The 14,403-nt window shown below is 39.7% G+C and overlaps 1 protein-coding gene across 1 annotated transcript in view; it reads right to left on the reverse strand.

Moving 5' to 3' along the window:
* LOC141796481 (voltage-dependent calcium channel subunit alpha-2/delta-1) overlaps positions 1-14,403 on the reverse strand; it is a 71,071-nt gene that overhangs the window by 51,607 nt on the left and 5,061 nt on the right. The window contains exons 2-3 of the mRNA XM_074677636.1: positions 10,838-10,919; positions 10,554-10,670 (exon numbers count right to left, since the gene is read on the reverse strand). Coding sequence (XP_074533737.1) covers positions 10,554-10,670; positions 10,838-10,919 — 199 coding nt within the window. The remainder of the gene's footprint in view (positions 1-10,553; positions 10,671-10,837; positions 10,920-14,403) is intronic.

The following is a 14,403-nucleotide window of genomic DNA, read 5'->3' on the forward strand; positions in this document are numbered from 1 at the left end:
TATTATATTGTTAAAATAAATATTTACTTCAGTTTTTCTTCATCTACTCATTTTTTGCCTTTTACCCAAAACATTACCAGTCTTATCCCACAGTAGGGCATGTAGGTTATTATTTAACACTGGTATCGGATAAGTATCGGTATGGACTGATACCCAAAGTCCAGGCATTGGTATCGGTATCAGAACAAGAAAAGTTGGATCAGTTCATCCCTACATACCATGCCATTACATACTTCACTCAGGTTTTTGCGATGCTCTTCAATAAATGGCTAGAAATTGAGAATATTTTGTTTGTTTTATGTTTTACTATGTTGCCCACTGTATGGGTATGGATCGGGTATCGACACAATAACATTTTAGTAGATCGGATCTGATCAGAATGTAAAAAAGTGTATTGGCCCATCTCTATTTTGCACCCCCTGTTTTTATTCCAGTTCCTTTTTGATCATGCTCTGTACATGCATTAGTAGTGTTCCTCTGAAGAAAAATCTCAAACTAATGTTTTTAATAGTGAGTCCAGTTGGAATGAGTGCTGAGGAAAATGTAAACACAGGCTTATTCAGCAGTGTCCTGTAACTGTGTCTATTTTATAATTTACTACCTAAAGCTTCCTTCAGTAACCAGTGCTGAAGTTTAGTCACCAAGTTGTCAAGCCCAAATCAGGTTAATATTATTTATTAGAGGACACACTCATCAACTCTCCTGCAGTGGGCTCACTACTAGTGTCTAATACAGTTATACACACCTGCAGCCCAGTGAACAGAATCTTGGACTCAGTGGTAATTTTAGTGGATAACATTACTGTCAGCATGCTAACACAGTAACATCATCAACAGTCTCAAGTAACCAGAGCATCTCTTGTACTTTTCCACATTCATCCTGGACAGATGTATGTCCACTCACTGACGAAAACTTCTTGGCAGATGCAATTTATTCACTGTTGAGCTAACAGTACTACATGACTACCTTATTCCATATTTATACAAAAGCCCCAGTCCTCCTCTCAATACTCCAAGTCCTATTGCAGCCAATACTACAGTTCAGGTCCAAGTTGAGTCAAAAGGTCCTGGAAATCAGGGTCGGCTTCTGACTCAAATCCAAGTCCAGAACTTGAGTACTTAAGCCCCGACATAAACTTTTAGAAAAACTACAAATGTCATGTAACTGAATATATAACAACTTCCCAACACTGGCATTAGAAACACAAAACTAGTCATCAAAACACAGTGTGATGAATGAAGCTACAGTATTAAGCCACTAATTACAACTTGCACTCATTTTTAATTTGGCGGATTTTCAAACAAATTATGTTACATAAAACTCATCATCAAAAAAAAAAAGAAGTGGGGGAATTCCTTAACCTACACAACAATAACAAAATACAGAAATGTTGTAGGAGAAGTGTCTGAAATGGCCAACGCTTGAAAAAACTAAAAAAAACTCAAACTGGTGTAACAGAGAAAGCAGATCAGTGTAATTATAACACAGTGTCACAACACTTATTCTGAAAGATTCCACCTCTCTGTTGATTTAATGTTGATAACTACATTAGATAAGAAAAGGAAATTTCTGGGCGGGCAAAGATTGAAATGTAACTGTAAGCATGTTGTGCTCCACCAAGATAGCTTGGATTATCATGTATTAGACACTTGTCCCTTACCATAAGTCTAGTTAGAATTCCCTATCTGCACTGCTCCCTGTCTTTTTTCCTCTGTCTATCACATACACACACACACACACACACACACTCACAAGCACCCTGACACACGCAGACACCTCTCTTCTGCTTAATATGATCATTGCAGAGCGGAGATGGAAGGTTGAGTAACATCTGCTCTGGAGACTGAAATATCTCTGATCGTATCATAGCCTACGTTCATTTCTGCTTCATGTTGACAGATACACAAACAGGAGCACACACTCAGGAAAACATTTTAATGTCAAACCTTGTGCTCATTATTCCAACATCATGACAGCAGGCGACAAATTAATAAAAATATGGTCCAACACCTGGGGCACAATGACATTAATTTGGACATGCACAAATAACACACCAAACACCTAACTGCTTCTTTAGAGGAAATGACACTATAAATGAACTATTAGCCGAGTAAAATATGAAAGATACTATTTAAAAACATTAAAAAATTAGAGATTGTATGGCTGGAAACTGAAGGCACGAAGTGTTGTATCTTGGTTACCATGCAGTGAGTTCTCTGCCTGACAAGCAAAAATAACATAATGAAAGTCCATATATGCTGTTGAGGTTAAACATTTGCACACATCCAATGCATTAACCAAACGTGCCTGTCAAGGTCTGTGATAGACTTGCTGCCACAGAGTAAATGTTGGGACTTCAGCTTCAGTTTCCATTTATACCAGCAGGGTTAGGATAATCAACTTTATAGTAATAACGAAGTTAGCACAAGGAGTAAGAAAATTTGTGTTAAGTAGATTTGTTGTTGTTGTTGTTGTTGTTGTTGTTGTTGTTGTTGTTGTTGTTGTTGTTGTAAGAATGTCTCTTGGAAATAAATCTTGTACCACTGAAAAGTCTGTTTATTTCCTTTTAAAATGGTGAAATCATTTGTAAGGCACATTAATTTGTGGTATGAGCAGTATGGCTTGTACTGATGAAGAATTTGCTAAATCTTGTCTGCCAATGCCAAACAGCTTGTTCTGCTGTTTTTGAGTAAAATGTTAACAGATGTACTTGTCAACGTTTCAAATTTATAGTGGAGATGTCTTTTGGAAAGTATACAAAGTATGTGACTTTGTAATTGTCCATACCGTTGGAATTGCGTCCTAGGGATGGGTAGTGAAAATTGTACTTTTGTAGATACCGACCAAATTGTGTCTGTAGTCCTGAGTACCAATTCACGTAAAATCAAACAGTACCATGTTTAGGTACCTAAATGCATCCTTGTAACTATGAGGGCATGGAAGATTAGGTGATTTTTCATGCTAGACATGAACACAGCATTGCAAGTTTAAATAATGAGAAAAAATATGTTATATTGAAAATCTTTGAGATTTTATTTTCGGACAAATTACTATTTATCACCACATCAACACAAACAAAACTACTGAAAATTTGTACTGTTGAGTACCGATACAGATGGCCAGGTACTGGGCATTAGTACCCTATTGTTTCAAATGTGAAAGGTACCCATCCCTAGCCAGAGCCAACTGTGGAGGCAGAAAAATGAAGAGGTGGATTCAGTTCCTTGAGTAGACCCTTATCCACAAGTAAGTCAACCCCTGTTCAGCCCCATGTTGTAATGCCAGACTCCACTGTAGAGTTTGAAAGCCTCCAATAAAAAAATGGACTCTCTGGGTCATTTTCTTAACTCGTGTCACTTGGGCAGCAGCTAAATCTTTGTCATTCAACCGTTTGAATTACATTGAGCCTTACAGCAATGAAAAGGGGCGCGGCCTCTTTGAGTGACAGGTAAGTGCTGCTGGCTGCTTTGTCTAATAAGCCAAGTCCACCAGCTGCAACCATGAATAGAATCTCATTTGAGGGAAGCACTGTGGTTGAATATCTTACTATGCAGCTCATGAATTACCTTTAGGCTTAGACCGTAAAGCTTTGATAGCTTAAAACTTGTATAGTCTTTTCGACTCATTAGCTTTACTTTCTGGCTTTAAGAATAAACACAGGGCAGGCTGTAATGAGGAACCTATGGCTTCTAAAATCAAACCAGTGACAAATACACAAGTAGGTGTCTTTTTCGTTTGCTCTACACAGTCTATGGCTGACATATACAGATTTTTACAGAGCAGAATTGTAGATTCTGCTGCAAGTCAGGCATGCAAATTTTAATTGACTCTTCTTAGTGGTAATGTCTCGCAGAAAAAATAGGTTTATAAAAAATGATTTATACTTTTCCACTTTTTGGCACAGATGATATCAAGGAACATTTCATAAATCAACAATGAACTCGGCGTACATGCTAGCTGTAACAACCTCAGTCTTAAAACAGGGAGGTGTGTTGTTTTAGGAACTTACATTTTAAGCAGGACACATCTACTGGAACCCACATGCCCAAGTACATATTCTTGGTAGTCATCCACACACACATTCACACACTGGGCCACCTGTGTCCTGTAGAGTTTTAGTGGTGCCGCTTGAGATATTACTCTAAGTGATGCTGTAGACTGGCTCATTAGTCACTGGATAGAGGCCTTCACCTCTGAAAAAGAAAGGGATTTATGCACACACACACACACACACACACACACACACACACACACACACACACACACACACACACACACACACACACACACACACACACACACACAGGTGCACCTCATGCAGATTGTTCAAACAAATCAAACACATGGCAGCTGATTGTTATTAATAGGAGGTGGACTATAGACAATACCGTCATATGTGAGCGTGTGTGTGTGGATGTCTGTCTTCAGTGCTCCATCAGTTTGTTTTTTGCTTGAACAGTTGAGCAGCATCAATACTCTTTTTAATTAGAGAGTGCACAGGCAAAAAAAGACAAAGAGAGAACAGTGGTGGTGGTGGTGGTGGGGGTTGGAGTAATTGGATCTCGCCTCAGGCACATCATACACTTTCACTTTGTGGTCAACTACTTTTGACGAACATTTTCCCCCTCTTTCTGACTCTCCCCCATCTTTCTCTGATTTGCAGGAGTACATTTAGACTGAAATGGCATCTTAACCGACTCATACTCATGGGTGTCTGTAGCTAGTGCCCATATAAATTATGGGATACATAAATATAGATCCCTTTAATCCAGTAGTGTCCCATTTGACAGAAAAATACCAGACACTGATCAGTGTTTCACATGTCAGGAGAATGGACTTCATTACAAGATGGTAGACTAAATCTGTTTATGCTTTATGTGTACTGGACTACGAACTAAAGTGCACATAAATAAAGCCAATGAACCAAGAGAGTAAAAGATAATTGGTGCGTGTGTGATGGATACAGTTCTTTACAGCAGTGGTTACCAAAGAGGGATTCTGGACCCCCTTGGGGCTCCTTAACAATCTTTTTATCTTTTGGCGCCACATATCTTTTGTTTTTTATTTCTTCTTTTATTGAAACTTTGTATTCAGTCTGGCTGACTTTTAATCATGTTCAGTATCATTGTCTACTTTAGGTCTTATTAATGTTTTAACTTCTTAAATCTTTGTGTTTAGTTATTTGTTGCTTGAACGTCAACTTGTCTTTGTTCGTGTGTCTTTCTTATGTGTATGAGCTGCTCCACACTAATTGCCCCATGAGGGATTAATAGAGTTGTCTGAATGTAAAAAACGGCATAATGTGTGCACAGGTAGTCTAATTTTCTACCTGTCAGCTAAATTAAATATCTCAGGACTTTTTATTGTTGGTTTTCTCTGTTTCTGATTAGCCTATTAGTGCCCTTACATGGCAGGGGATTCGCCCATCTCCAGCACCGCTACTTTAGGGTCATGGGCCGAAAAGGTTGGGATCACCTGTTCTATAACATTACCATGACAGCAGCATTTTGACTCTTGATACAATAACAGTTAAAATCAAATGATACCTGCAACACAAATTAGCCCCTGACCCCCTAAAATGGTTGATTTTATTATTTTCTTTCTCCTTTTTTAATTCTATTTTCATTTGTGCCTTAGAATGTTTTACAATGTTCAAGACATAAGTACATAACAAGCATACTTCTTCTTTATCTCCTTGAATACTGATTAAAACTATCTACATTTTAGCCTCTATGGACTTCTTTTTTATGTGTCAAATCAAATAGTATATACATCCAGAGAGAAAGTACCAAAAATAAAATAGGCCAAGTAGTATCAGCAATTTGGTCACATAAACCTTTAAATCATACCAATTAAATATAATATTATGATACAAGGAATTAAAACATATTACAAAAGTTGAATAAAAGGGGGAAAAAAAACATTTAAAATTCCTGCAATGCATTTAATCAGCAGTCAGGTCTCAGAGGTTTGACATATTTTACCCATTTGGCCCAGTGTGATCAGAAAATGTATAGCTTTAAAGTTAAAGGGAAACTTACCCTTTTTAATCCTCTAACTCTCATCTGTCATCACTGTTGAATTAATTACTTTAGGTCCAGCCTGCATCAACCATTTTGGGGTGAGAGCCTTTTTACCTGCTGTCAGCAAAACAGCTATTTAGTATTTGTCAACACATTTTACTTCAGGTGAGACAGACTCATATTGGACATACTGGGCTCTAATTTTGTGGCGCAGCGCAGGGGCGCAAGCCTGGCGCACCCAGCGCAGTGTTTATTTTGTGCAGCGCACCGCTGTGTGCTGCCAATTTGCCAATTTGGTAGACCTTCTGCGCAGAGATGGGTGTGGCGGCATGCCAGGGGGAGTTGACGGTGCACCAGGGGGAGGCGTCGGCAGATTCATGTTGGTGCAGTGACAATTTTGTGCCAAAAACAGTGCAGAAAGTGCGCCAGCTCCAACCTGGTCTATTCTCGGCGCAAAGTGGAGCGCACCTTCCACAGCTGTAATTTGGCGACAGGCGCACATGTGCGCTTATGACAGCAAAGCCTCAGAGGCAGGTTTCCAGAGTGTCAGGCAAATTTTAATGCAATAAACAATCACAGCAATCACTATTTAATGGAAGAGGCAGAGAAGGCAAGTTTCTGGCTTTGGCTGAGGAGGCGGGACAAGGCATGGGGAGCGAGCAACTCCTAAGGAAGGCTAGCTGCAGGGGGTGACAGGGAGACATCCCTGATCATTGCCCCGCCACCAGGAGATGTTCTGGGCTAAGGGGCGAAACATTGGTGAATGGTGGTCCCCAGCTGAAGACCACGCAGCTAGCATAATGGGCACCGGTGGAGGTGCGGCAGGCCAAGAGCCCAGCAGGAGGAGACACCTACCTGTGCAAACAAATAACCGTCTGAACCAGCATATACATTTGTATCTATATTAACTGTCCCGTCACATCTGATGTCAGATTAAAGCCGTTTGTCATAATGGAAAGTTAACCTGACGGGAGCTGGAAGTTTGATGCACATCTTACAATTAAACAATAAACAGCCTTAACATCTGATACTGAGTATATGTCTGGCTTCTCTCATTTCATTTAATTCAAAGACAAGATGGAGAGAAAAGACGAAGAAAAAAGAGACAAAATAAATGTATGTCACTCAGGATTTACGCGTGATTTCCCATATTTCTCTGTTTTAGTCTTTATTTTTAACGTGATCTAAAAAGATGGAGTACATTATTGTGAGGAGGATGAGGTGGAGACACTGGGAGAGTATATCACCAAAGGTTCTGCTATTTGGCGATGACAAACCAGGAGTGCAGGTGGATCAAAAGTATTCTGAATGGATAAGCCAGCTGTGTAACTGTCTCTTAATTTTGTACTCCTATTAATGACAAAGGAACAGATTAAATCTGTCCCGGGAGCTGGCCCACACGGTGATGCGCTTCATGTCCTCTGATGCGCCCTGCTGTTCATTCTCCTGCTGCAGGGACAGCTGCTCTGACCGTCTCAGCTACCGGGTCTTTCCAGCTCACTGTTTCCGCGGTGCTGGGGATCACTCTTACCAATCAGAGGCTGTGCCTTGGCCGCAGCGCATGTAAAGGCAAAGAGAGGCGCTCATTTGATTGGTGAAAACAGCGCTCGGCTGTGTTAAACCCACTCACGGCTTTTCTCCTCCCTCTCTGCTATTTGGCACTGAGGGAGGCGTGGAAGCGCTTCTCTGCGCCTTGACTGCGCCTCTTTTGGCACTGCAGGAAACTTGCAAAGTGTGCTGGTCACGCCCTGTCTGCGCGGTGAAGGCCGGCGCAGGGCAGGTGCGCCTGCGCTTGGTCTAGGAAATTAGAGCCCACTGAGTCAGTGATGAAAAGCTTTGGATGTATTGATAACCCTGTTAGCCCACCACTTGCAGAGGCTGGCATGAGGGTTAATGTATCGATATGAAGGGATGGGAAATTCTTCAGCTACATTGAAAACAAATATCACAATATTTTTCATACACATATAGATATCAACACTTTTGCACAGATTTAACAATAATTGAAGACCAAGTTAACCTAAATGAAGGTCACTTGATACATGACAAATAAACGCAAGCAGACACTTAAATCAGGCATGCTGAGACAACTGTCTGTTGAAAAATCAAATCTATTTTTTATAGGTCATCTTTGTGAGGATAAATGATGAAAGGATAAAAATAAATAATATTCAGCAGGATAAAAGATGACAGGCAACATATGAACAAGATAACTTTTTTGCACTTTTTTAAAAATAAAAAAGTAGTAATTTAAAGCTTTAGTGATGTCAGTGCGAGGGTGTTCCACCTTCCCTGGATAATCTGTGTGAGTGTTCCTGTTGAGATCAAACCGCGGTATACAATGTAAATCCTTTGATAAAGTGATCCCTCCCAACAGTGTGCATCCAAGTGGTCATTAAAAATTCATGATACACTCTGCCACACACTTATTTATGGGATCACGGGCAGACACACACTTGTTCTACACACCTGTGGCTGGCTAAACTGTTGCCTCTCAAAGGTCATCACGCAGAGTTAGAGATCAGAGACAGGAGGTCAACGGGAGAAAGACAAAAGTGGGGAAAAAGTTCTAAAGTAGTAGAACACAAAATGAAAGTTTTTCATGTGCCTTGGAATACCTCCAGTCATTTTGACATTGAGAGTCATTTCCAGCTATGAAAGATATTAAAGAAGAAAGGATCTCCAAACTTCAATGGAGATTCTCTTCCTGAATGTCTGATAAACCTTACAGCTAAATCCCTTTAGTGTATGTATTTGTCCCACATTGAATTTTCTCATCACTACTCTGCGGTCTGCTTTAGAAGAATACAAAAAAAGGGTTTTTCTTTTAGACCCAGCTCAAAGTCATATTTTTCTCTAAGTACGATCTCCTGTGCAACCTCCTTTGCTCAAGCTGCCTGTCTATCCTCCATGTATCCATCATGTTCAAGCATTTCCTTTTTTTATATCATCCATTTAGCTCCCTGACCATACATCTTGAAAAAGACTTCAGTATCATTGTGCCTTGGGGTTACTGGTAGGACTGGATGGGTTGCAATAAAGAGTGAGGAGTGATCAGTGAGACTGAATTGACAGTGTCAGGCTAGCAGATCCATCCACAACTTCCCACCTCCTCTAACAAAGTCTAGAAAACAGGGGGAAGGGATGCATCCCACTGCCTGTGAAACCATTTTAAGTCAGTTTTATGTGTGCTGCTCCTCATCTTATGGCACCAGTGCTTGGAAAAACCAAAAGAAAACATTGGTGTTTACTTAGCATACACAAGGCAGACACTTAGAAGGAGATCTGTTTATGAACATTCATAAATACTCCCTCTCCATTACTAATAAGACAACAATGGTGAAGCCTTATAAAGGCAGAGCAGGGCATGCAGAGATTTCCATGAATGAATAAAACAGTTCAAACCCCTGATACAGATGAGCATCTATGACCCACTTTTAGGGGAAATAAATGGACAAAAAGAGAGGGGGAGAAAGAGCAAACATCCCCAGAGCCAAAGCCCTCATTATCACATTGAATCCTGCTGAAGAAAAAAAAATTGCAGCCCCTGCTTTCTACTCCTTTGTGTGTATGCTTCATCCATTGTTGCTAATGCACACAGCAACTCATTTCCATAAAGAAAGTCACACAAGTGAGTGAATGTGTCCCACAGGAAGCCTTTAACTGCAGAAAAGGACTTGGGACAGTGTTGCTAGCAGATTAATTTAATGTTGTGAGTGTGACTTTCTGCACTTTTTAAGGGTTGTTTTAACCAAACCCAGAGGAATCACACTAAAAAAAATGTCAGCAAGATTGATCATTAGAGGAATATATCCACATGGTGAAAAACTGACAATGTGACGCTGTATAATATCAATAGTAACTGTTTTTGTTTACATGATTAATCTTCTATGACTATCTAAGTAACATGTTCTATTAACACCTATCTATCAAAGTGGACAGGACATAGTATATTATTTATCACATATCCTCCTGATTCATTTGACTAAATACAGTCATGATTACTTCAAAGATTTTCTAAATATCACCTCTGAATCTCCTTCTTTTAAAAAAATATTTTAATACATTTCAGGATTACTATATTTCTCCTATAAGAACTTAACATCAACATTACAGCTCTGCAGCTAAAGACCTCCAGCTCCAGCAGTGGGTTCAATCCAGGTTTCCCCCTTCCAAAGAACAAACGGCAGAGACAAAAATGCTTGTTTTCTAGTTGAAAGTTCTTGGCTTGGTCCATCTTATCAAGTCAAGTAGTCCTGTAGTTGAACATTTCGTCTGTTAAAAGTAACCACAGCCGAACAGCTGAATGCTCTATGGTTGGTGAAGCTAATAAGAATTTGCCACAAAACGTGCAAGATGTGCATCATCTTTGGTAATTCAATGAACACAGTCAAGATGACCCCATAGAACCAGATGAAAAATGTCGTTTTGTAGCCCTGATTGACACAGATCTCTTCGTGCATGATGTGGAAAGGGTGTCAAATTAGAAAGCAGCCAGTATTTTGTTCCTGTACGATGGGTGTGTCTTACCTCCAAAGCAGCAGACCTCTTCAGCAGCAGCTGTTCAATTTTTCTAGCAGCTCTGGCCACCAGCTCCTCTGCGTCATTTTGCTCCACGGTGTACAGATTTTGGTTTCGCAGAAAAATCTAAACAGAAAAAGAAAGCAGTGAACAACATTTAATAAATGAGAACACTTAATTTTTGAACATTAATTTGGGAAAAATGAGCAGCAGTGCAATGCAATCATGATCATTTTAAGGGGAAATTGACTATGCAAAGACAAGTCGCACAGTCTTGGTATGTGCTTTTATACCTGAGTAAGGCTCTTCCCGCCTGTGGCTGTGTCTGCCAGGGTGACAAGCTCTTTCTGCATTCGATCAACCCATTCTTTGATCCTACAGGACAAAGGAATGCACACAATCAATCTTGTAACCAGCACAGAAGAGACATCACAGACTCTCACAATTAAACTGTCAATGAAGTCATCCAGCATCCATCATCTAAGAAGACAATACAGACACACAGCGGACAAAAAACAAAACCAAAACAAACAAGGCCTGAGAGAATCTCTTCGATAGGTCACGTAAAATGTCAACCAATCATTGCCTGAATCACGGGGAACAGATACAATGGCATCTAATCAAACACGTGTCATTCAGAGTCGACCAATACGATTACTTTGTGAGGGTTCAAACATGAAGTCAACCAATCAGATAAGTGTCATCCTGTGTTATGAGCATCGACGGTGATGTGAGCGGACAGGCGAGAGAGGCCAGGACTGGACTGGCGTGCCTCTCTGAACATCAAAGAGCTCAGGGGACATCAGGTCTGCCCTGCTGGTGCCACACACTGGATTACACCTTCCTCTCATCCTCCTCCAATCATCTTGTCAACCCAAAATAAGCCCTCAGCATGCACTTTAATATACTGAAATAGTAAATCACTTCTTGCCCTCGAAGCAGAGACACAAAGGCCTGGGAAATTTTGCACAGGGTGACACGGTTGCTTGTTGGAATAATCTGCCTCATCTCGAGTCGTACCTGCTACGAGGAGCTTGTTGGAGAATAATTCATGTGTGCATGTTGGTGCATTAATTCACAATATATGCTATCATGCATGCACAAACAGTAACATGCATGGTAAGGCAGTGTATGAATATTGTATGAGAATGACAACAGCTTAACATGGTGTACAGACACTCTCGTTGCAGTGGATTCACTCTTTCTTCACTGTGATCCTTCCTAGTGCAAGGGAGACATACTAACTCACTCACTTACACAGAACTGTAGAAATATAGAGAGGAAGATGTCTACTTAGAAAGTATTCCACAAAAGTTTACTTTTTAGCAGTCTAAGTTACAGTGTGTGTGTGTGTGTGTGTGTGTGTGTGTGTGTGTGTGTGTGTGTGTGTGTGTGTGTGTGAGACATCTACTCTGACAGTCAGTACAGATGAGGGAGGAGGTGAGATGCAAATAAGGAGAGAAAGGTAGAGAAGTTAAAAAAAACACCTGAAAAGAAATGAAAAAGTTGCATAAGGGACACAAAATCCACAGGGCGTAGGAAAAATTCAGAAGCACTGCGCTTGTGGAGAAAGATGAGATGCTTTTCAAGACTGTGAGAAAAAAAACAGCAGGGATAGCACCATGCGAAACTACTAAGGAGAAGAAAGGGGGATGTGTAAATATTAAAGCAGGGTCAGTCATTATTCAGGCTGTAGGTCGGGGGCTTGTGGATAACAATGAAGTCTGGCGGAGCTTTAGACTACATAGATGTCCAGCTACTGTTATAAATGCTATAATGTTTTTAAGTTCCCAATACTGTTCTGGTTAAATTACACTGAAGCTGCTAACAGATGGAAACATCAGTGGTAGAGGACTAGGGGCATGCAACCGGGAAACAGACCTCAGATGCTGCGAAACAAGATGTTTTCATTCTTTTATCTGGCCATGACTTTGGAGAACCATGAGTCTGATGGGGCAGTATGTTTGTTTTTTGTTTTTTTTTCATTGCTGGTTATTTTTGGAACTTGTAAACATAAAGCCAAGGAGCCAAGGACCTACTTTAACATATATTACAAACTTTCAATTTTCCACATATTACAGTTTTGCAAAAGCAACCTTGTTTTAAGTCTTAAGTCAGGCATGTAATTCATGTATGACTATGTATCTAATTAAATTAACTGTATCTACAAAATGCACTTTATTTTTAATAACTTGTAAGCCAAAATGTACATAATTTACAGTGGATCATTTCCAAATCATCTAGTCCAATAATCTTAACTTAAAAAGAACTTATATCAGAAGCGTATTAGATTTGTGTTTGCCTCAGCAGCAGAGTCAATAGGTTTCAGTCTAGCTAATGTGAGTTCTTTCCCTTGCTCCAGATTAGCAAGAGAAACTCCCCACTGCAGATACACAACACTTCTATTTCTGCCAGATGTGAAACACTGCACATCAATCAGCAGGGTAGACTGAGCAAGACAGGAAGTCAGACACCAAAGTAACATCACAATATCTGGCTTTGTTTTCAGAATAAAACACTGTTGTATTTGACTTTCTATTTTGTATTTCACTTAACTATAATATGCTCATTATCAAAGTAAAAAACTATGAATCTGCAATTTCTATGAGGAAATCTGTGCTGCCCTGTGCTGTTCTAAGAGGGTTTGGCAGGCAGGACAGCAGGTACTCAAACAGTAATAAGGCAGAGATGGACCGAACACAGATCTGGTAGAAGTCAAGATTACAGACTCGTCTAAAGGAAATAAATTACTCAGAAAACAGCAAGAATATAACATGTGTATAACATGACAAAACGTGGGATCACCAAGTCTATAAAGGATGTCACGTTTGTTTTCCAAGTTTAACAAACAGCAGAGCCAACATCCCCAACCTTTATCTCTCCTTGGGGGTTTCCTAGATCACAATACTTCCAAACTATGTAATGATACATGTCATCTGTCATCTGCACTTGTGGACATCAGTGTAGTAGATCATTGTAGCATTATGACAGTAGCTATAACCCATTAGCTCCAGATGGAGGCCAAGAGATAAACTTGGACATAACATTTGACTGTTGAGCCTATCAAAAAATAAAGAAAGAAAGAAAGAAAGAAAAATAAAACTTAATTTGTCTAACCAACCACTGAAGCTGGTTTCAATTATTGGAGATAACAGCATTAAAACAGTCCTCACTAGGGTTGGAAGAAAAAAAATGGTTCACATATGTAGTGGCTCCTGATAGTCTGCAGACATTATTATCATCATTCAACTTTTTCTAATGGTTTGGAGCCGGTATTGAAAGCTGGTTTCTGTTAAGAACAGGTAGGAAATGTTTCGATTCATTGATATCGTTAGCCTTCATGCTTAATAATTCCCATTTCGATTCTCTACACTGTACTAGAGCTGCTGAACCTTATGCAGACTGGTTTGCCGCTGCTATCTTAGCTTAGCAGTTAAATAACAGTTTCCCAAGAAAACTCTGATTCAGAATTTTCAGCTTGAAGTTTTACCAAAGAACTGAACAAGAGATTCCTGTTCAATACATTCAACATGGTATAAATCTCCTTATTTACAAAAACAAAAAACAGCGCTAGCTTGATGCAAACTTATATGCGAAATTGCATTAATATAATAGTGGTTAGCATACACCAGTATAACTTCGGTTTTACAACAAAATTTCAACTTTAATCAGAGAAACATATCACAGTTAGTCATAAAAAAAACTGAGAACTCCAATAGTCAATAATAAGAGAAAAGTTGAGTGCAGGCTCATAGCTGGCTTCATAACTACAGCAAGGTTCCAAACAACTTAAAATAATGCTATAACCACTCTGAGACACAAGATGGCCTACTTAGGCAATAACGTATAACAAAACAAT

This window comes from Halichoeres trimaculatus, unplaced genomic scaffold (assembly GCF_033239565.1).
Source record: "Halichoeres trimaculatus isolate MK-OKI-2021-1 unplaced genomic scaffold, fHalTri1.1 fHalTri1_scaffold_10, whole genome shotgun sequence".
NCBI classification, from domain to species: domain Eukaryota; kingdom Metazoa; phylum Chordata; class Actinopteri; order Labriformes; family Labridae; genus Halichoeres; species Halichoeres trimaculatus.